Below are 24,102 nucleotides of genomic sequence, written 5' to 3'. Positions count from 1 at the left end.
GATATTGAAATTGAAATCGATTCCTTTTTAAATAATCTAAATATACCCAAACTCTCTGAAGAACAGAAAATCTCCTGTGAAGGTAAAATCACTTCAGAGGAATGTTTTCGTCTTCTTGATACCTTTCAAACTAACAAATCTCCAGGAAATGATGGAATTCCAATTGAATTTTATAAAAAATTCTTGCCTTTAATCAATGATTGCTTCATAAGGTGTGCAAATGAATTTTTTGAGAAAGGGGAGTTTTCCCATTCTCAAAAGCATGCGATTATCACGCTTATTGAGAAAAGAGGAAAAGATCGTTCTCTTATTGAAAACTGGCGCCCAATTTCTCTTGTGAACGTTGATGCAAAAATATTGTCTAAGGTAATTGCATTGAGATTAAAAAATGTTTTGCCTCATATCATTCATCATAATCAAACAGGGTATATTAAAGATCGTTTCATAGCTGAAACCATCCGTTCCATCTATGACATTATGGATTGGACCGCCAACGAAAACATTCCCGACTTAATAATCTTCATTGATTTCCAAAAGGCATTTGATAGCATTGAATGGGATTTCCTTTTTAAATGTATCGAAGCTTTCAATTTTGGTTCTGATTTTCTCCGCTGGGTAAAACTGTTCTACAACAACGTACAAAGCTGTATTATGAACAACGGCAGAACTTCAAAATCCTCTCAACTTGAGCGAGGTGTCAGACAGGGTGATCCTCTTTCTCCCTATCTTTTCGTTGTAGCTGTGGAAACGTTAGCTATTGCCATTCGTCAAAATCCAGCTATAAAGGGTATTACCATTGGGAAAGAAGAGACAAAATTGTTACAATACGCAGATGACACAACAGCAGTACTCGCTGACACCAACTCAGCCACGGTACTTTTTCAACTGCTGGATTTATTCAAAAATATTTCAGGACTCAAGATCAATAGCACAAAAACCGAGGGTTTGTGGATTGGTTCTTCTAAAGAAAATAAAGCAAAACCGTTAGGCATTAAATGGCCCAACGAGCCGATAAAAGCCCTGGGGGTGTATTTCTCGTATGGTCCAAAATTACCGAAAGAAAAGATATTTATTGAGCGATTAGATAGCATTAAAAAACTTATTAATATTTGGTCCTCAAGAGATTTATCTGTCTATGGTAAGGTGACAATAATCAAATCCTTCCTTATTCCAAAGTTTGTTTATGTGTGCTCGGTACTGCCTACACCTAACGAATTAGTGAAACAATTGAATCAACTGTTATTTAAATTCCTTTGGAATGGCACAGATAAGGTAACACGCGTTTCGGTAATAAACGAATACGAGGAAGGTGGATTAAAAATGATCAATTTAGATTGCATGATAAAGTCCTTAAGGCTGGCATGATTAAAGCGTATTTTTGAAGGCCAGAATGGAACGTGGAAAACCTACCTACAGCACTTGCTAGAACCCATGGGAGGTTTTTTCTTCTTAAATTGTAACTATGATATTAAGGATTACAAAATCTCCTCTAAGTTTTATTGTGAACTACTTTCTTGGTGGTCAGATTTTCGTGACTCGTTTGCCTCTCAGAGAGACTGGCAAAATTATTTGGAACAATAAAGAAATTCGCATTGACAAAAGACCAGTTTTCTACAAAAATTATTTCGTGGCAGGAATGATCTTTACTCAAGATCTACTTTTCAGTTTAAATATAGAAGACTCTTTTTGCCACTGGTCGCATAAGATTTCCAAAACTAACTTTTTGCAATGGGCTGGCCTTCGACATTCAATGCCTTCTTCTTTAAAAATTACTTCTCCCTGTCCATCTACAGCCTCTCCATTATTTTCAATTGATGACAACATCTTAGATGTCACGAAAAAGAAATCAAAGGACTATTACTCATTACTTGCACGCAAAAAAGCACAGCCTCCTAATATCGTTCATAAATTGCAGAATGATTTTAATTTCTCGTTTGATCAGCTGAGAGAAATCTTCACTTTGCCACATTTTGTTGTACTTGAATCATACGTAAAAGGTTTTCAGTTCAAAGTGATTAACTGTATTTTATACACAAATTCTAAATTATATAAAATAAGCTTCAAAACGGATGATCTGTGCTCGTTTTGCAAGGCAGAATCTGAAACCTTACACCACCTTTTGTATCAGTGTCCCTTTGTTAGACAGTTTTGGAATGATTTTCAAGATTACTGGCACCAACTCTCAAGTCAGCAAATTCTTCTTACTCTTCAAGATGTTTTATTTGGAATTATAACTAAATCATGCCCTTTACTTAACCTACTGAATTATTTTATAATAATTGGGAAACTGTTTCTATGGGACTGTAGAAGAACCCAGATTCGACCCCAAATCCAAGGATTTCAAAGTAAAATAGCCATAAAATATGAAACCGAAAGAAAGATCAATAACACAAAATTATTTAAGAAAAAGTGGGTACTATCCCCAGTTTAATGTGAAGAATTACATTACAAATAAACTTTTGTGTGGTATTTTCATTCATAAGTGTAACTGTAACCTATTGTAAGACTCTTTTTTTCTTTACTTCGTTAGTAACAGCTTTTAATTTAATTTTAATATTGCAGCTATTGTGTAACTGTATATTGTAAGTGTCAGTAGAAGCATTTAATTTAATATTGTTTCTATTATGATAGTATCAGTAGTAAATTTGAGTGGAATTGTAATTCATTGTAAGTCTAAAAAATAGTCATACCTTGTCAGTAGTAGCAGTTAATTTAATATTGTAACTATTATTATGTGCAGTTTAAAAAACGTATGTATGCTAAAATAGAACCACATAGGGCGCGCAGCGTAACCTATGCGATGTTAAGGAACTATAAAAAGAAAACTGCTGAGTTAAAAATTAAAAAAAAAAAACAGCGATAAAATATGAAAATCTCATAAAATATAAAAGTTCTCCGACACAAAAACGATATGGAGCTTCTATGCTATTCCTTAAAGGAAAGTCAATTGACGGTAGCTTTGAATGTTCTAACTATGTTGAGAGAACTCGAAATGGTAGCCTTCTGCATCCTTCTCAATATGTCATAACCCCTGCTGCCAAAGAGCTTCCTCATTGTCAGGTCTACATCCCTTGACCATCCCCCAAGCACGTCAATGATGATGTTACATTGTTCAACGTCATAGCCAGGGTACCGTTTCTTCAGCTCGAATCGCAGTGGCCCGTACTTGACCGTCTTCTCCTCGGACTTCTTTTCCCGATGCTCCATCCACGGACAGGACATCTCCACAGCCCACACCTTCTTATTCTTGTGGTCCACAAATCGGGCGTCCACTCTGTTAGCCTTGACGATGGTATGTTCAGCATAAACTGGAACATCCCAAAACGCTTATGCCTCAGATGACTCATAGACTGGTTTGGGCACTGCACACGAGTACCAGGGAGGGACTGAATCAATTAGCTTCAGATCCCTCGTCATCTCGAAAAAGAGGACTTTCAGTGCTGCGTTGTGTCTTTCTAGGTACTTAGACTGGGCCAGGGCAGAGCAACCCGCTAGCACATGCGCCAGCGTCTCAGGCGATTTCCCACACAGTCTACACGTGACGTCGCCCTGTTCTACACCTGTTTTGTGGACTGTGTACACCTTAGTAGGCGTAAGCTGCTCGTACAACTCCATTACCCCAGCGATGGTATGGGTAGGAGCACAGGTCCAATCACGCAGACAAGCAAAACATCCACTCTGATTTAGCTCGCTATCCTGCCACCTAGCCTGCAAAAACCGTCCATGCCACTTCTCCTCTTTGATCTTCTCTTTCAGCTTCTCCATATCTGCCTTCTTGAGATGTTCTTTGACCTTTGGCCCCTGAATCTCCGTCTCAGGATCGCTCACAGACCGGCACGACGGTTGAGGGTACTCCAAAGACAGGCTCATGCCCAGTTCCTCGGCAAACTTATGCGCTTCCTTCATCAGTGAAGTGTGTCCCTTCTCTACCGCCCTCTCTTCGAACTGTTGCACTGCCCTCATAGAGGGATCCATGTTCTGACAGAGCTTTATTGCTGCCTTGATCTTGGTCAACTTGTATTCGCGCTCAACCGAGCGCAAGCCACGCCCTCCTTTCTCTCTAGCCAAATACATTATCGCCGTCGAGCTTAAGGGATGTTTCCCACCGTTTTCACAGATGATCTTTCTAGCCTCTCTGTCGATAACTCGCAGTTCTGTGATTGGCCAGTGTTGAGTCCACGTCAGATAGGTTAGGACTGGCATTGCGTACTGGTTGCTGGCTCTTACTCGGTTAATATCTGACAGAGGACTAGACCGTATAACCGATAGCCTTTTCAGATACACCTTGGCTGCGCACTCAAGGGCCAGCTTTTCATCTTGTGTCACTGTTTCTTGAACTCCTAAGAACTTATAACTGGTCCCTGGCTTGAGACTCTCAACCACTGATGACTGGTCCAGCTTCGTCCCCACCGCATCTTGCACTTGGTTTCCCCTCTTGACGTGAAGGACATTGCATTTCTTAGGGTTCCAATGTAAGCCCATATCCTGCATGGCGTTGTTAGCAGACCTCAAAACTCTGTTCAGCTTGGCCTCAGTCGATGCGAACGCCTTGAGATCGTCTATATATAAAAGGTGGGTTACCTTTGTTCCTATAGGCTTTGAAAGCCTATATCCCTCGTTGGCACCTAGTAACCAGGCCACTGGGTTTAGGCACAAGGTAAAGAGACGCGGACAGAGGGCATCGCCTTGAGGTAACCCCTTGAGAAACCGGATCGAACGGGAGATCTCAGGTCCCTGCTTCGTGACAGCAACAATCTTGGTATTCCAGCTAGCAGCAAGATGGCTAATTGTTCCACATAACCACTTAGGAAAGCGATGGATCCTCATAACTTTAGCCAACCAGGTATGGTCCACCGAATCATAGGCTTTCCTAACGTCTACTCAGGCCATGCTAAGGTTTCTCTTACCCCTGTGACAGTCAAGATTCACCATTCTGTCTATCAATAGATTGTCTGTCGTGCCGCTACAGCCAGCTCTGGCGCCTCTCTGTTGTCCCTCCATTAGATCGAATTCTTTCAGGTGACTATCCATAGGGATTTGAAGGCAGGATGTGAACCACTTGTATATGTTATTCAAGCACGTTATAGGCCGCTGATTTTCACTGCAGAAATCTCCTGGTTTCGGTAGGAGACTTGTTTTGCCCTCGGAGAACCATCCAGGGAACTCTTCTCCACTCTCAGAGATCGCCAAGAACGCCCGCGTGACTCCGTCATGAAGTGCATGTGCACGCTTCCACCAATAGTTTACGAGCTTGTCGGGCCATGGGGCGCTCCAGTTTCTTTTCTTGAGGAGAGCCCTAACAGCCTGAGATGTCTTAAGCTGCCAGGGCTCCTGGGGGGGAGGTGGCACTCTCCTGGCGATAGCATCCTCCAATTCCTGTAACCATGCCGCATCCTTGATCCCAGACCCTCGCGTCTCCCATAGCTCCTTCCAAAACGAACTTGCCTGCTCAATATCCTCAAACATTTCCCCCTCTCTGGTACCAGTGCTGGAGATCTTCTGGTACCTAGGGCGTGCCTCTTCCACATCACACAACAAATCAAACACTGCATAAACCCGCTTTGCATCCTGAGTAAATTGGCGATTTAGAGATCTTGCCTCGCTCTGCTTTTTCCCCCTGATGTAACAAGCCTTAAGTTTACGCAACTGTGCCTTCTTCTTCTCCATATAATTCACCAACTCTGAAGACGAGATCTTATTAAACTCTTCTAACAAGAGAGCCCGGTTTTTCCTTCCCTTTTTGGTGACTTTTTTATTGCCTCTCAGTCGCTCCCACTCCGCCTTTGCGATGGATATTCTTTTCCACAACTCAGTAGCTTTGTTTTCAAACTCCCTTCGAAACTTGTCACTGTGACCTCTTCTGCATCTAGTATGTCCCGAATGCTCCTTCTTCCAGCCCTTTATTAACAAAAACGCAATGACAGTCGAGTAGAGAGCACAATTTGCAATCCACAGGTATCCAAACGGGTTTTCCTCCGGCGAGATTACATTTTGCCGCATCAGCTCTTCCACGGTCTTGTTTATGTTTTTAAGATCATTCCCAGAAGGTTTCTCTTTTGTCCTGGTGTCAATCTGGTGACTTTTGTAGTCGCCCGGGTATGAATTAACTGAAGCGAATAACTGCGTCGCCTTCTCTAACAACTTGCACGCCTCTTGTGATAAAGTGCTAACCTGCCCCGTGGGATTCACATGGTCTTGTTTTTGCACGCTATGCAAGTCTAAATCAACCTCCTCATTTACATCTTGCTGTGACTGAATTATTATTATTATTATTATTATTATTATTATTATTATTATTATTATTACTCTTTTGTAATTTAGGTTAGTATCTTAAGTTGGTATGATTAGTATTGTAAGTAGAGTTTAGTATTCTATAGTTAATAACGATTAAAAAAAATACAAATAGCTAAGCGGCCATTTTGAAAGTTAGTGCTCCTGCTATAATCACCTCGCGTGAGGTGATTATAGCAGAATATGACGCAATCCTCGACCAATCAGATCAACAGAATCTCTATAATCACCTGAGTAATTATACTAATATATGATATAGATGTTTAAGCCTGAACCAAAAAGCATAGTCCTTAAGTGATTCATGATTCATTCCTAACCTGTACAGTTTTGTCCGTCTCCTGTGAATCCAGCTTTGCACATGCAGTTGAATCCTCCTTTGGTGTTGTTACACACAGTATCATTACTGCAGTTGTGTGTTCCTGTCACACATTCATCTATATCTGAAATGAGGTGAAAAGGATGATAAAAATGATTTAACGAGAAACCTCCAGTACCTGTGGGCCCATCTCCACCGACAGCATCTCCAGCGACAGACAAAAAATATGAAAATATAATGGAAATTTCGTGTGATCGCGCTTGCAGAAAATGACAATTCGGGTTAGAAGGTATTACCGTAGCTGTACCACTTGAGCGGACAGTGTGAAAAAATGTCAACCTCTATCTACCTGTGCAGTTTTTCCCGTCCCCAGTGTACTCTGGTCTGCATGTGCAGTTGTACGATCCGTTGGTGTTGTTACAAACGGCATTTGCACTGCAGTTGTGTTTTCCTTCTTCACACTCGTCGACATCTGAAAGAAAACAATTTTAAACAAATTTCTGTCCATTTAAAGAGAATTATAAAAAAGGAACAAAAATACTTTACTCATCCGAAGAAACTGGCGTAGGCCTTCAATAAAAAAAGAATTACAGCTGTAAATTGGCACTAAAAAAATCCACAACGTAGTATAACAATTTCGATATCTGTCAAAGTGGTGGTTTTGTTTACTCATTGCGGTTGATCAAAATTCGACCCTAAAATAAAAGACCAGCTGTTTGGAATGAATGATATCAAGGGATTAGCGATTTAAATTTTAAATTTAACCAGACGTTTCTTCTGCCATTAAATTTGAAAGAAAACGAAATTGAATGAAGAATGTGTGTCACTCCTCGACTTCATGAACAGAATATTGTTTAGGTAGCGCATTGAGAGACTATCAAGCCTACATCTCCTTTCTCACTTTCTTATCCTTTTTTAGTATAATATTATGTCTATATTATAAGAATGATTATAATAGCACAGAAGTTAAAAGCTCAAACAAAGAGCATAGTTCTTATAAGCATAACAAACAAATCTTGGAACCTTAACCTGTACAGTTGTGTCCGTCTCCTGTGAATCCAGCTTTGCACGTGCAATTGAATCCTCCTTTGGTGTTGTTACACGCGGTGTCATTACTGCAGTCGTGTGTTCCTGTCACGCATTCATCTATATCTGAAATGAGGCAAAATGGATAAAGCTTGCTCTCAGATTGTCAAAAAATGAACTTTTTTGCAAATCATCGAATAGAGCTGTTAAAATGGAGAATGCTTTCCCGGCTGCAGCAGAGAATTAGGTCTAGAAACTGGGCAAGTGGGCAAGTCAAAATATTACCGGTAATGCCAAGGCCTATCTAAATTTTGCGCGTTACGAAATGGAAACTGGTTTTGACTTTTAATCCTTAAAGTAATGGCTGTTTTAAACAATAAGAGAAACAAAGCCCGGTCATGTTCACCTGTACAGTTGTAACCGTCGCCAGTATACCCTTGCTTGCATGTGCAGTTGAATGATCCTTGGGTGTTGTTACACAAGGCATACTTGCTACAGTTGTGTGTTCCTAACGCGCAAACGTTAATATCTGCAGTAATAAAGGGAAACACAAACGAAGATCAATAAAAACCAATGGAAAAGAAAACTAGTAAACCATGAGTGTCCGTTTGGAAAATGAAATAAATCAAATCTTATTTTTTTTTTCATTGCTGTAATAATTTGCTGTTTGTTAACGTTTATAAGTGTTTTGGTCTTGATTTAGTTTACGTATTTACAGTAAACATTAACTTTAAAAGCAATAGAAGCAACAAGACTTTCAATTATGAGATCTTTAGGAGTAGCCATCTGCCCGACGAAATTTGTTTGCGCCTTAAGCGTGTTAGTTTCATTCACGTCAGAAAAGTAAGGAAACGGTTATAAAAAGGAATTGCGATAGAAGCTGCTAAACAGGCAATCAAATAATTAATAATTTATTGAAGAACGCACGCTCCGATTTTTATCAGAATCTCATTCACGAGAAAAGCTCCGAACAAGTAAAATGTTTCAGATTTTCAAAGCAATTGCTTAACTAAAATAGCGGCGTTCCATTCCCTCCTTATATTTATCGAAATCGTTTTAACAATGAGATGGATAATTTCTTCATGGAGAAGATTAGTAAAAATTCGTTTCAAGTTAAGCGAATATGTCATTCCTGACCGTCAAGATTTTTTTTTGAGGGGTGTGGGAAAACCTTTCACATATTTAGATATCCCGTCATTTCGATTGTTTTAGGGCAGTTACAGGGAATGAGGCTTATAATATGATCATAAACACTGCAAGAAAAAAAAAACAGATTTACTCAACTTTGCAAATGGAGCAAGTCTGTAGCAAATTTAGGCTCTAAGTTTGACAAACATTTGCCTTTGGTACAAATATTAGGCAAGTAGACAAATTCGCTTCTGCTCAATTTTTGTGCAAATTTAGCTTAAATCTGATATTTGCTTGGAATTTGCGTCAGTTTTGCAACATAGGTAAATCTACGAATGCCATAACATTTGCTTCAGGTTTGCTTACTATATCAAAGTTGAATATTTTACAGCATAGTAAATCCGGCCAAGCACTGCACAAACCCAATGTTTGCATTATCGATTGAACATAATATTAACCACAATGCAAGAATGCATATTTTCCTTTAGTTTATTCACATTTCATCCAGTAGTAAATACACAAATTTGCCTCAGATTTGTAACAAAGGTTAATCCAGGTATACCTGCGTTCAAGTGGCAATGTTATAAAACAATTGGTTCACGCATTCAGCTGGGCGTGTATTGAGTTAAGATGGAAGTGCACCTGGGAAGTTTGGGGAACACTGAAGAAGCTAGAGTTGCTCGAAGCGTACTCTCACGCTTCTCTCGTGTTCTCAAAACTTTCCGCGTGCATGATAACTCGATACACACACGTTAAATTATGAATCTATTGTTAAATACCCTGAATGCCTGTTGTCCACTTTTTATAAATTCTTTCTTATCGTTTGTACAAAAAGGGAGTTAAGTTGCGCTTATTTGGAGTATTTGTTCGAATGGCTCCTTGCTTTGATGCTGTTGGTGGCACAGCAGTTAGCTAAAATGTATCATTACCTTGTCCGCATTGAAAGTATTTGTTTTCAAACGAGTTACTGACACGCATGTCTTAAAGAACAAATCAAACTTTTGCTAAATCACGTGACTGGAGGTGAAATAAAAATGAAGCTTACATACCAGCTAACAGACCTGAGACAGTCATTTATTTAGCAATTGAGGAAGTGAGTCGTTTACGCACCGAAGTCCTTTCAAAAACTCACAAATTAATTTACGAGGTGTAAACTTGAATTCAAAATAAATAAGTAGTAATGTTCATTGGAACGAACATGTTTGCCAAGTTTTAGAACTCATGAAAAAAATAAATAAACAACAATACCCAGAAAAAAAAATGAGCAATAAAAATAGCCGGACCAACAACAACACCAGCAGCAGCAAGAATGACTTGCATTCTTACCAGGACGTAAAACTTAATCTTGTATGGACTGAATTTGTCCCTGAGTCAAAGCTAGGTTGTACACCTGCATCTGGGTAATCCTGCCTTTGAAGTATCTGCCACTAGACTTCCTCACTCCCATTGTGACGCTGTTCTGAGTACCGAGTTCAAAATATTTTCCAATGATTTCCACCCAAACTTCGTTTCCATCAACCCACACCTTGGTCTCACCACTGGAGCGGTTGTAGGATGCGCCAACAAAGATCCAACCTGGTGTGAGAGAGGAGCTCCATAGCGGGTACTTTGCCGAGTGATCTGGCTTTCTAAAATGGGCAACGAATTGCCCATTGACTATCTTTATTAACTGATACATAAATCGGAGCGACTGAAACGAAATCAACCAGTCCGATTTGCCTGGTCTGATTTATTGTTAATTCACTAGGAGTTTCATCCCAGTAGGAATACTCTGGTAAGCCAATCAGATCGCAAGACTAAACAATAGAAGCGCTTGTAAACAATAATAATCACGCGCAATGCCTATTGGGTGAACATGGGCCTTTAAATTTGGCTCATATATGAGCAAAATATTCGGAGGTACTTCAAATGACCCTAAGAATTACGAAAGACCAATATTATGTCGAATGAGAACTTACCATAAACAATGAACGCAATTATTAACCTGTTGTCTTATCTGGATAATTTAAAAGTTATAATTGGGTAAATCATTTACGCGGAAAATATCTTCTACTCTACATACAGACATCCGTGGCCTTTTTCTCTTAAATGTAAGGATATTCAAGTAAAGAAACCTAACTTAACTGTAACGAAATTCATTATTTGACTAGCAGGAATTGCTCAGGTGCGCCAATGAAACAAAGAAAGCTGTCTTACATGTTCTGAAAACAAGAAATGCTAAACACGTATGACATAAGCTATGTAACGTTTGAATACAGAAGACCACATGACGCATAAAAACTGTTCTAAATACTTTCTGTCGTCCTCCATTCGGACGATGTGTCCTGTCCATCCCCGCTGGCACTTGATGATCAAGCACTCAATACTGGGGAGGACGCACTTCCACAGGACCTGGAGGTTGGACACTCTGACCTGCCACTTGATGTTGAAGATCTTACGCAGACATCATTGGTAAAACTGCTCCAGATGCTGGATGTGCCGGCGGTAGGTGGTCCACGTCTCTCAGAAAAAATACAGAAGCGTGCACAGGATCACAGCTCTTTATACGACAATCATGGGGGAGAGGTTAATGCCGTGGTCTTACGAAAGACTCTTTGTCAGTCGGCCGAAGGCCGCACTTGTCTTTTCAAAGCGCTGCATCACCTCAGCGTCCAGGGATCCACTGCTCGTTACGGTGCTGCCCAGATAGCAGAACTTGTCCACAGTCTTAACCTCAATGTTGTTGATGATGATTGGAGTAGGTGACAGTGCATTGGCAGCCTGTGATGGGGAGGGCTGAAACATGGCGTCAGTCTTTCCAAGGCTGGTCAGCCCAAATCGTTTACAAGCAGCTGCGAAGTGATCCGTGATATACTGGACGTCTTCATGAGAATGTGCACCCAGTCCTCGAAAATTTTGGTCTTGGCTTGGAGTATTTGCAGGTTGAAGAGTTTCCCATCAGTGCTAAACTGGATGTACACTTCTCTGTCGTAATCGCTGAAGGCGTCAAGCAACATCGCTGCAAACAGGATGAAGAACAAAGTCGGGGCGAGGACGCAGCCCCACTTCACCGCGTCACCCTTCTCTAGGACTTTGGCTTGCTTGCCGTCGTGGAAGGAGGCTATTAGTGCTGTAAGCTTGTCTGGACATCCAGACTTCCTCAGGATTTTCCACAGGTCGTTCCAGTTCATGGTATGGAAGGTCTTGGTGAGGTCTACAAACACCAGGTGGAGCTCCTGATGCCGCTCACGCTATTTCTCCTGTAGCTGACGGACAGCAAAGCCATGTGTTTTAGGGACGATGGAATCAGCGATGTGAGTGATAAGTCTGTTGAGTATTATCCTGGCAAGAATCTTCCCAGCGATGCAAAGGAGTGATATCCCGCGGTGATTGTCACAGGATGTCTCGTCTCCCTTCCTATTATAAATGTGCACTATAAATGCATCCTTGATGTCTTCCGGAACTTAAATTAATATAAAGATTACAACCATTCGAGCGAGGGAGCGAGCGAGCGAGTGGCATTCATTGCGCATTCGCGTATTCACGAGTTAAAAAAGGTTTTAATGAAATACCTCCAGTACCTGTAGGCTCATCCCCAGGGACAGACGGAAAAAAAAGAAAGATAAAACTAAGATTTCGTGTGATAGAGCTTGCAGAAAATTACAATTCATATTAGAAGGTATTACCTGTACCACTTGAGCGGACAGTGCAAAAAAATGCCAATCGCTATCTACCTGTGCAGTTTTGCCCGTTCCCAGTGTACGCTGGTCTGCATGTGCAGTTATACGATCCGTTGGTGTTGTTACAAATAGCGTTTACACTGCAGTTGTGTTTTCCTTCTTCACACTCGTCCACATCTGAAGGAAAACAAGGTTAAATGTTTAATAAATCCGTGCATTTAAACTGAATTAAAAAAAAAAAAAAAAGAACGGATTTGCAGCTTTAAATTGGAACATTGGAACTAAAAGAATCCAGAATGTAATAAAACAATTTCGATGTCTATCAAAGTAGAGGTTTGGTTTACTGATTGCAGTTGATCAAAGTTCGGCCTTAAGATAAAAGACCAACTGTTTGGAATGAATGATATCCAGGGATAAGCGATTAAAATGCTTAATTTAACCAGACGTTTCTTCTGCCATTAAATTTGAAAGAAAACGAAATTTATTGAGGAATGTTTGTCACTCCTCGACTTCATAAACAGAATAGTGTTTAGGTAGCGCATTGAGAGATTATCAAGCTTACATCTTCTTTCTCACAATCTTATCCTTTTTTTTTTAGTATGATATTATGTCCTGAGAATTATTACCATAGCACAGAAGTTAAACGCTCAAACAAAGAGCATAGTTCTCATGAGAATAACAAAGAAATCATGGAATCTTAACCTGTACAGTTTTGTCCGTCTCCTGTGAATCCAGCTTTGCACGTGCAATTGAATCCTCCTTTGGTGTTGTTACACGCGGTATTATTACTGCAGTCGTGTGTTCCTGTCACGCATTCATCTGTATCTGAAATGAGGCAAAATGGATAACGCTTGCTCTCAGATAGTTAAAAAGTGCACTGTCTTGCAAATCATCGAATAGAGATGTTAAAATGGAGAATGCTAGCCAGGCTGTTGCAGAGAATTAGGTCTAGTTACTGGGCAAGTGGGCAAGTCAAAATATTATCGGTAATGCCAAGACCGGTAATATTTGCGTGTTACCAAATGGAAACTGGTTTGACTTGTACTCCATTTAAGTAATGGCTGTTTTAAACAATAAGAGAAACAAAGCCCGGTCATGTTCACCTGTACAGTTGTATCCGTCGCCAGTATACCCTTGCTTGCACGTGCAGTTAAATGATCCTTGGGTGTTGTTGCATAAGCCATACTTGCTACAGTTGTGTGTTCCTGACGCGCACTCGTTAATATCTGCAGTAATAAAGGGGAACAAAAAACGAAGATAAATGAAAACCAATGGAAAAGAAACCTAGTGGACCATCAGTGTGGAAAATGAAGTAAATTAAATCTTAATTTTTTTTATCGCTGTTAGAAATTGCTTTTTGTTAAGATTTATGAGTAATTTGGTCTTGATTTAGTTAACGTATTTGCCTTAAACATTAACTTTAAAAGCAATAGAAGCAACGAGACTTTCATTTATGACATCTTCAGGAGTAGCCATTGCGCGTTTAGCGCCTTAGTTTGATTAACGTCAGAAAAGTAAGGAAACGGTTAGAAAAAGGAATTGAGATAGAAGCTGCTAAACAGGCAATCAAATAATTAAAAATGACAATTTCACTACCACGCGTGGCAAATTATTTAATATTTGCTAGTATTTCCACAACGAGTCGAGTATGTTGGATTTATAGAAGAAATCAACTAGATGATTGAGAAGATTTGGATCGCACTGTGTAATCATCTCCGCGTATAGTCTTCTACCAGAGTGTCAGAGCGACCAGAACGTTTTTACGAAGATTTTCTCTTAATCAGTCCACATATGAACTTGGACACAAAATTGATCTAGTCATTACTCGTCTTGCATGAAATTACATTGTCTGCGGTTAACCGTGACTGATCATTTATCAGTTATCACTACCCTAAGAGCAGCTATACCAGCTTCCACAACGAAAGGAGCATCTTTTAAGGAAAACTAAATAAATAGATATACACCTATTTCACCGACCTTACAGCTACTGAACTGTGCCAAAACACCTTCGGGAGTTGAATGCAATTTTAAATTGTTCCAATAATATCTTGGCTTAGCAACCATTCACAATAAGAAGGAACTTCTCAAAGAAACACTATTACTATGAGACCACGTGTGCCTTGATATAGTGACGACATTCTGGCAGCAAAATGAATGAGAAGAAAAGCAGTTGTGTGTTTCTTCTCCACACTCATTAATATCTGAAATAGGTTTAATGGGAAATGACTCCGGGATTTAAAGATATAATGGCTTGAGCATCACCATCAGTTGAGACCTCCGGTGTATACTTGTTTACATTTACAGAAAGTGTTAATAGAACATTAGTTGAATTATTGAATCTATCCGCTACCTTTAAACAAATATAAACAGAATAGAATAAAGCAATAAAAGATTACTGGTTATATAACTACTGGAACATTAAAACAAGCAAACAAACAAACAAACAAACAAGCCAATGATCAAAAGAAGACAACAAAAGGAAAATAATATAACTTTAAATGAAATACAAGCTCAGGCATACACATAAAAGAGGGACATGTCAGTAGCGATTTCTTATCTGCAACGTTTTTAAGGAGAGTTCTTATTAGAACTTTCAATTTCAGTAGCTGTTAAGGTGACTCAACCCAGTTATTTTTTGGTGGTACCACCCTACTTTGAAGCTCCCTGGTATCCCCACCTTTACTTTTATCGTAGGTGTAACACATAAAATGTATAACATATAGATCAATCTACAATATAGCAAAAAAATTTTGGCGCTCGGAGTAAATGTCACGTGGTTATAGTGCCACGCCCCTTTGAGGTCTAAGTCGAAATTCTGCTGTTGCCGGCTTTTTTTCGTGAGAATCTCTCGGCTACACATAGTGCGCATTAGTGCCTTGCGCTGAACAGAGTTTCAACAAAATCGTAAAGACCCAATTCGAGAAATTTAGCGCTTTCCAAATTTAGGTCATAATTCATGTAAAGATGATAAGCAAACTTTAAACGATTATATCTCATAAACTATGAGATTTATTCCTTTATTTTGGGGATCCTTATAACAGGTGGGTCCTTGCAAGTCAGCAGAAAGCTTTAGGGTCTTGTAAATGCGCGCGAGTTTGAGCAATGCAAACATATAGAAATTATAGTTTTAATTCAATTCAATTCAATTTATTTGCCATTAACAAAAAAAAAAAAAAAGAGTAAAGAAAAGGTGTGTAGCTCATCAAAGAGTCAATTTAACTTAGATAGAAGGAATTTTTTAAGTCTTTTGCCAAACAAACTGATAGTTTCACTGTTTTGAATTTCACGACTTAGCGAGTTGAAAAACGAAGGACCTTGAAACCGAACGCTATTTGTTGACGCTTGTCAACGTTTCAGAGTCCTCCTCACAAAAAAAAAAACATTTTCTTAAAAATTCGTAGTTTTTTTCCTTCAAATTTTTTCAGGGCTACAATTAATTAACTAACTATCCGGATTCTGAATTTCATGGTCATTGAAAAACTGTGACATTATCTTCTATAACCCCAAACTTGAGTAAACATTGAAGATTTTTAGCGTTTTGGCTGAGATTGTGCTTTGGGAGTTTTCTATTGTTTCGAGTCTGTCATGATACAGCATTCCTGGTCAGCACGCGTGCAATGACCACGCTTGTCTGACTTCCAAATGAACTCATTGGACATTGAACGCGTGCTTAACAAGAATGCTGTATCATGACAGACTCGAAACAATAGAAAACTCCCAAAGCACAAACTCAGCCAAAACGATAAAAATCTTCAATGTTTACTCAAGTTTGGGCTTATAGAAGATAAAGTCACAGTTTTTCAATGACCATGGCATTTAGAATCCGGGTAGTTAGTCAATCAATTGTGGCCCTGAAAAAATTTGAAGGAAAAAAAACTACGAATTTTTAAGAAAATGCCTTTTTTGTGAGAAGGACTCTGAAACGCTGACAAGTGTCAACAAATAGCTAAAACTATAATTTCTATATGTTTGCATTGCTCGAAATCGCGCGCATTTACAAGGCCCTAAAGCTTTTGGCTGATTTGCAAGGACCCATCTGTTATAAAGATCCCAAAAATAAAGGAATAAATCTCATAGTTTATTAGATATAATCGTGTAAATTTGCCTACCGTTTTTACATAAATTATGACCTAAATTTGGAAAGCGCTAAATTTCCCGAATTGGGTCTTTGCGATTTTGTTGAAACTCTGTTTAGCGCAAGGCACTAATGCGCGCTATGTGTAGCCGAGAGATTCTCACGAAAAAAAGCCGGCAACAGCAGAATTTCGACTCAGACCTCAAAGGGGCGTGGCACTATAACCACGTGACATTTTCTCCGATCGCCAAAAATTTTTTGCTATTATGTAGATTGATCTATATGTTACCCATTCTGTGTGTTAAAAGTTACGATAAAAGCAAAGGTGGGGATACCAGAGAGCTTCAAAGTAGGGTGGTACCGCCAACAAAAAACTGGGTCGAGTCACCTTAAGCTCTGTTTGTATGTCTGTTTCACATACTTCACGTGAAAAGATAAATAATAATAATAATAATAATAATAATAATAATAATAATAATAATAATAATAATAATAATAATAATAATAATAATAATAATAATAATAATAATGAGGGTCTAATCACAGCTAGAAGGGCAGCTACCTAACGCGTTATGGATTATGGATAGGTCAATTTCACCTGTGCAATTGAAGCCGTCTCCAGTGTACCCTAGGTGACACTTGCAGATGTACGATCCTTTGGTGTTGATACACTCTGCGTCGAGGCTGCAATTATGGATGCATCTTCCATACGCACATTCGTTAACGTCTATAAAAAAATTATTGGACACAGATTATGATTACACAAAAACCTCAAGACAAAAGTGAACAGCCATAATCTTAGCAGCTAGTTCGGATATACCAAATAATTATTCAACACATTGTAACACTGCCAAAATATGGTCATGGTGAACTTAATATACGTTGTCCGATCATAATTATCCTGCGATATACGTAATTTCGTGTATCGGGAAGAAAAATGGCAGAGCACTTTCAAAAAGCAATGACCTCACAAGTACAACTAATTTATTATAATGCTGTTTCATAAAAAACAAAGAGGCAACCAATTTTGCTGCCAAGATTTGTAATGGTTAGTGCAAAGACTTTTACTGATCGATACCTTTTTGTTTATGAACTGGCAAATTACAGTTTAGCAAAAAAATTGTTTGCTAGACTTTTATATTGTTCCGTATTCTAGCAAAGGCTCGGAAATAACAAACAGTATTTTCTTAGATTGGTTCTCGTAACAATTAAACAGAGTACTTGACTCGTCTTGAGGAGATGGAGAAAACCAACTAAGAAAACAGAGCTCACAAAGTCCCTCGAGCAATTTTATCTCTCTGGTAGACAAAAGGATTGAAGTAGTAAAAAGCAATAACTCTCAGAAGCCTTAAAGCTGGCTGAAAAAAACCGTTTAGTATCATAACAGATCCAGAGTTCTTGAAAGCAACAAGGCACAAGATGCGTTTATCAAAACACCAATGAAAGATAGAGAATTGCTTGCGCAGTAAACAAACTATCAAACTGTCCGAATCCATTATACCCAAGAGATATATAAACTAATTTTTAACTTTATATGGGCGTGGAAGCCTCCTCCTAAGCATCATAAGTGTCACCATAATTGGGAAAAAGAAAAACGGCGGCTTAAAAGCGTTTGATTACCAAATCATGGAAAAAGCTCTCAGAATTGCTTGGATCAACAGCATTCCAGACGACTCACATGCTTCCTGGAAAATAATCCCCAATCACCACGTACACAAACACGGAAGCTTATCCTTCCCAACAAAACGCAATTACGCAACAAACACACTTGAACTCAAAAATCTTGTCACTGTCTATAAAAACATTTAAGACTATTGGTGCGAGTTTAGAAAGTCTTCAGGCTACGGTATCACAACACACCTTAAAAATGAAGTACTATGGAATAACTGTAACATCCTCGTAGATAATAAACCTCTGTTCTACCAAAATTGGTTCGACGCCGGGATTACCAAAATGGGTGATTTACAAAACCACCAAGGTGTTTTTTGGATTTGAATGAATTTGGACAAAAATTCCAAATGAATGTACCTTTTACAAAATATTAATGTCTTGTAAATGCAATCCCAAAACCTTGGAAAGTAAAACTCACAAACCCTGCTCCGACTACCAAACCCAGTGCCTCTCTCAACGACTCCTGTTTTCTAAAACAAGTTTTCAATCCCCGTACTGTTGAAAGTAAGATTCTTCGTCACGGATTTACAGAAAAGGTCTATCTCATGTCATTTACAGTCACCAAGGAGGTGAAAATAATGTTTCAATACAAAGTGATTCATAATGTTCTTACAGCCCGTACCACTCTTTATTGTGATGATTTAATGAAAGGTGCTACTTGTAACTTATGTTATGCCACGGAAAAAACTTTGACCCACTTACTGATAAATTGTGTTACCTTAGCCGAGATTTGTACTTCGTTCCAAAACGTTTGGTACGAAAAAACAAGCGAAATGATAACTTATCTGGAAGCCACATACTTTACAGCTGGTTCGACGGGACAAAACATTGGCAGGTACTTAACTATTGCTTATATATAAATTGCAAAATATAGCTTTTTTCTGCACATGCCTTCGTGGAGATGAATTAAATTTTCAAAACTTTCTTCTGCTTATCCAAGGAAAACTTGAAATTCTCAAAGAGATCGCGACTGAAAATAATTGCCTGTCTAGTTACTATCGCAAATGGGCTTGTCTCGTTTAATTGTGCACACTTCGATGTTTTGAAAAAAAAAAGATGCTTTAAAATGTAACTCTTTTGTAATCAAAAAGTATTGTTAGATGTCTAAGCATAGTGTTTCAAGCATTTTTGGATGTAACTTGTGATTATTCATAAGCAGTCATAGCGTTAGTTTGTATGTAGTGTAGATATTGTATGTATAGTTAATAAGTATCGTCAACAGTGTAAGTATCGTAATTATTGTAAGTAGTGTAAAACTGAGTTATGTAAGACAGATAAAAAATTGTCTACTCAAAAAAGGTAATAAATTTGCAGTTAACGACGAAATTTGTTTGCGTCTTTAGCGTGTTAGTTTGATCCACGTCAGAAAAATTAAGAAAACGGTTAGAAAAAGGAATCGAGATAGAAACTGCTAAAAAAGCAATCAAATCGTAAGAATGACATTTCACTTCCATGCTTGTAAAATTATCCAATATTTGATACTGTTTTGCACAAGGAAGATGTTGGATTTGCAGACGAACAATACAAGATGATTGAGGAAATTTGCCCCTTACCCTGTTTGCAGTGTGCAAACATAAATCCAGGCGGACACAAACACCGGTATCCTTTATCTGTGAATCCAGATTGACAGGTACCACCGTTATGGCAAGGGGCACTATCACAAGCACTCTACAAAATAATAAAAATAAAGTATGAATGGGAATATTAACAGAGATGAACAATACTCTTTGCTCGATAAAAAAATTGTAATGAGCAAATATTTAGGAGGAGCACTACTTTACGCTTAGTATTCGCTTAGGATAAAATTTTCAAAGGCAAAAAAGAAGAAAAGGGATGAGAGGAGGAAACCAGTTATAACAAGTTTGTTCGGAGACGACACACCTTGTCAGCCAGGTAATGGAGTTGTCAAGGACACCACCTATCTCATGAACATTGCCTACAAAATTTTATTGAGTTGATACATAAATATTCACCTAGCAATAGTCCGCACTTTAAGATAAACAATAAAAGTGAGGTTTGAATCTCATTGTCACTCTTTTTTTACTGCAGCATAGAGAGGTGACTATGCAATTAAACATCATCACTTGACGTTGAGAAAAAGGGTGCAGGCAGAGACCACCATCTATTCTGTGGTTCCGGGTGGGTCCTGGTCGGATATAGTAGTGTTGACCACTTCCCTAAGACAAACTACGAAAGCCTGGAAAGTAACAGGCGGGAAAAAAAAGAAGGAGAAGAAGAAGAAGAAGAAGAAGAAGAAGAAGAAGAAGAAGAAGAAGAAGAAGAAGAAGAAGAAGAAGAAGAAGAAGAAGAAGAAGAAGAAGAAGAAGAAGAAGAAGAAGAAGAAGAAGAAGAAGAAGAAGAAGAAGAAGGAAGAACCTACATCTGCCCCACGGTATAAGTAGCCATCTGTGTGTACAAACTCCTTGTCATGTCCTACATGAGTAGCGTTGTTCAAGTCACATCTGTATGTTCCCTTGGCATTTGCTGTATAGTTAAAATTAATACTGACGCAGTTGGGTTCATGGTAACAGCGCAGTTCACAAGCATTCATATCTCGGACTCTGACAGTGGTTATGTTGTGATTCTCCAGACGCTTGTTAGCAAAGAAGTAAAACGAAGGGAAGGCCAGTTCACGACATTCACCTGAAAGATTCCAATTAAATTGAAACTGATGAGACAAAAAGTGAAAAGTGTGATTTCTTTTGGAAGTATCTAGATGAAAAAAAAAAGGTTGGCCTCACAGTGGTTGGACGTTTTCAAAAAGCCTACCTGTTGAAATACTTGCCCAGTCAAACCAAACGAGACATGTGTTATAAAACTACAGCTTAAATAGGCAATTGTTGGAATGTCATGCTTTGTTTGACAGGATTCTTTCACGTTTCTCTTAAGGTGTCGGGATAAGTATACCAACCTTACCGGAAATTATATCCCAGTTACATGCACAAATTAAGCAGCAACAAAAAAAAAAACAAAAAAAAAAACAAAAAAACAAAAAACACAAAATTAAAACAAAACAAAACAAAACAAAAAAAAAATCCAAAATCCAATCCCAAATGCTGTATTTCAAATTGTTTTACAGCCTTTTGAAAAGCAAATTTACATTAACAAACACCACACCGTCGGGTCTGTTTGGATTCTTTAGATGAGATTGGTTTTCCGATAATGCTAGCCTGCCTTATTTTGCACTTTAAAACAACATATGCCTCTGTTAACATGTCTAAACCAAAGGAGACTAGCTCTACAGTGTAAATTTGGGATGGCATTTTGGCCAAAAAAAAAAAAAAACGTCAGCTGTTTTCAATCTAAATCCGATCGATCTAAGATGATTAAGTCCCTCCGAAAAAGATATTTCACTGAAACAAACCGTTGTGTGCCCCTGTTGTTATGCAAACTGACGTTACTATTTCTGGCAAAAATATCGCAACAGTGTTTGAAAATCATGTTTGCAGCTTTACTGTAAGCATAGATGACATTGGTAGTTTGGGTTGGTAGATAAAATTTTGGCGAGAAAATGTTCCTTTAATTTCTTGAAATTTGTATCTTTGTGGGTGTACAGTGATCATTAAAATCTGGATAAGTGGAAAATGCAATTCCATAGATGACTGGCTTAGCAGCCGTGTGATAACAGGAATTATAATATAACCGAGAAAATAGTGGTCATTAAATCGCCTTCGTCAACATTTCTTGGCTGCTCTATTGTGCACGTAACAATTATTTTATTCGCGCTTGTTGGATATAGAGTGATTATAACAATTTCGTCGGGCATTGCGGCGTATTTGCTTTCTAAAATGGAGAATTTAGTGGCTAAAATCTACTTTAGCCCTCTGCTCTAACCAATGAGAAAGACGAAAATAACGTAGTCAGCCAGTCAGAACTGGAAACCATTAAACTGTTCGCGCCGTTTTCTCGCGTGTTTGACTGGAAGCGCGGCCATCTGCAAAGAAATTGTTTTGAGCTACAAAATGGCTCAAAAACCTAACGAAGAAACAAATTCTCAGGCGTCTTTGCTAGATGTAGAGAACTTATAGAAACTCGTGGGGGATGATGGAAATAGTGCCTGTAGTAGCTCCATTGTAGACGGAGAGGTGAATGTAAATTTGCCTTCGTCGAGCGAAACCCGCTCATTTTAGCAAGTTGTCAATTAATTTTAAAACTTGTAATTTACTATTTCATCCTTGTTTACGAAATGATGTAATTTTAATTTTGAAAAATTAGAAGCAAAGATTCTTTTGGCAGATTTAGTGATGTTCAGCCAAAGTCTTAAGCTTATGTGACAATAAAAGCTTTGATTTGGACAATAAAATAAACGCCGACGCTACGCTGGCAGCGTTTCAGATATCGTTTATTGTACTGTCTTTGATTCCTTTCCTGAATGCCCTCTCACATTTTTATAGAACTCATTCTAAAATAAGCCTGATTCGGGTAAAAAACATATTTATGCCCGCCAACTATTGTTATGTTATATGATTATAAATAACTCGGCGCTACGTCGAGGCAGGGTTAAATATCAAGCCGCTAAATCCGACGAACTGGAATATGATGAACATTTTTTGAGCATTACAAATGACGACAAGAATGGTGCGACAGAATTTAAAACATACGAAAAAACTGAGTGGTAGTCAATCGATGTCGTCTACCTAAGTCTACTCTGCAATTCCGCTATTTTAATTTGCTTTTATAAATAAAGGTTCAAAGTGAAACCGGCATGAACAGAAAATAACTAAGGAATATGAGGTCATATTTTTCATTATTCATACCTTTCAAGGTATGAAAGTGAGATGGACTATCAGAGTCAGAAGGTCTGAAGTATTTGCGTCTTCGGAGTGCAAAACAATAAGAACCTAACAAAAATGTTTTGTTTTCTTGAAATCCAGCTGGAAAGTCCTCGGTGTAGATTTTTACTGCGCTTGTTTATTAATTGAAGTGTACATCGTCGAGAGACAAGAAATTGCCTCAGTAACAAAGCAGGTTGCCAGGTTCGTTTTTACGTTAATGTCAACCTAAAAAATTAGGGTTTGGTAATAAAAAGGAGCAATAAAACAAAATATTGGTAGTATTGGCAAAATACTGGTAATATTGGTAAAATGTAGTCACGGAAAGTTAATTGTCGAGTAGACGACCAGATAAGCAATTACCTGTCGTGGAGTTTTTTCCACATGTCAACAGAACTCCTCAATAGTTTGGAAAAATATTTTTAACCTGTTCGTATTTGAACGAAATTTAGGTTAACAGAAGGAATTTGCCAACTTAACATTTCTTACAATCACGATAAAGGTATTAAAAATAAGGATGTACTATCGGCGATAATGGCGTCCCTTTAATTAGCTGTTTCCTTTTTAATATAACACTGAAATATGTCTAGATCATGCTTACGAAATTTAGGTTAACAGCAGGAATTTGGCAACCCGACATTTCTAACAATCACAATGAAGGTATTTCAAGATAGGATGAACTATCACTATAATTTGCTGTTCCCTTTTCAATCATGCATTTGTAATGAGAAGATATATCCAACTGGTAAAATATTGCGTGAGTTTTATAACAGCTAATAATCTCAACAACCAGTCTGGTAAAAGGTGAAGCTGAAATATAAAACAAACCTTTTCTGCTAACTCAGATTTGAAATTATGACATAAAAACGTGCTATACAATTCTGAATAATTACGAATTATGTTTTTGAGCTATATCGATTTGAACAGAATATTGGATAAAAATCGAGTATATTATGGGAACTCCTAAACTGAAATATTTTGCGACTCCTTACTTTACAAAGGAAAAAAAATAAGGAATGAATTTTAAAGCGTGATTTACTTTAAACCATGAAGGTCTGCTATGTGACAAAAATTTGGCGGTTTCTTCCCTCAAATACGCAACGTACTGGTGCCAATTTTATCAATGCATAAAATATTTCAGAAAAAAGGCAGAAGCTGAAAGAA

At 38.3% G+C, this 24,102-nt stretch overlaps 4 protein-coding genes across 4 annotated transcripts in view; all 4 read right to left on the bottom strand.

Moving 5' to 3' along the window:
* Positions 1-24,102, bottom strand: part of LOC146454971 (uncharacterized) — a 394,059-nt gene that overhangs the window by 14,395 nt on the left and 355,562 nt on the right. The gene's annotated exons all lie outside the window — the stretch shown is intronic.
* LOC146454991 (uncharacterized) lies at positions 3,313-4,840 on the bottom strand. Its single transcript, XM_085094883.1, has one exon. The coding sequence runs from the start codon at positions 4,825-4,827 to the stop codon at positions 3,328-3,330; it is 1,500 nt and encodes a 499-aa protein (XP_084951009.1). The 5' UTR covers positions 4,828-4,840; the 3' UTR covers positions 3,313-3,327.
* Positions 4,882-9,835, bottom strand: LOC146454990 (uncharacterized). Its single transcript, XM_085094846.1, has 6 exons — positions 9,811-9,835; positions 8,040-8,162; positions 7,637-7,759; positions 6,957-7,079; positions 6,609-6,731; positions 4,882-6,107 (listed from the first exon to the last, which is right to left on the bottom strand). Exons 1-6 carry the CDS (start codon positions 9,833-9,835, stop codon positions 4,882-4,884), a joined length of 1,743 nt encoding a protein of 580 aa, XP_084950972.1.
* Positions 4,882-24,102, bottom strand: part of LOC146454983 (uncharacterized) — a 146,278-nt gene continuing 127,057 nt past the window's right edge. The window contains exons 2-12 of the mRNA XM_085094842.1: positions 20,547-20,809; positions 19,720-19,834; positions 17,094-17,222; positions 13,524-13,646; positions 13,123-13,245; positions 12,475-12,597; positions 8,040-8,162; positions 7,637-7,759; positions 6,957-7,079; positions 6,609-6,731; positions 4,882-6,107 (exon numbers count right to left, since the gene is read on the bottom strand). Coding sequence (XP_084950968.1) covers positions 4,882-6,107; positions 6,609-6,731; positions 6,957-7,079; positions 7,637-7,759; positions 8,040-8,162; positions 12,475-12,597; positions 13,123-13,245; positions 13,524-13,646; positions 17,094-17,222; positions 19,720-19,834; positions 20,547-20,809 — 2,594 coding nt within the window. The remainder of the gene's footprint in view (positions 6,108-6,608; positions 6,732-6,956; positions 7,080-7,636; positions 7,760-8,039; positions 8,163-12,474; positions 12,598-13,122; positions 13,246-13,523; positions 13,647-17,093; positions 17,223-19,719; positions 19,835-20,546; positions 20,810-24,102) is intronic.

The sequence above is a fragment of the Pavona decussata genome, unplaced genomic scaffold, assembly GCF_977016875.1.
Source record: "Pavona decussata unplaced genomic scaffold, jaPavDecu1.1 SCAFFOLD_291, whole genome shotgun sequence".
Taxonomy (NCBI): Eukaryota; Metazoa; Cnidaria; class Anthozoa; order Scleractinia; family Agariciidae; genus Pavona; species Pavona decussata.
This window is presented reverse-complemented; position numbering and strand designations above follow the sequence as displayed.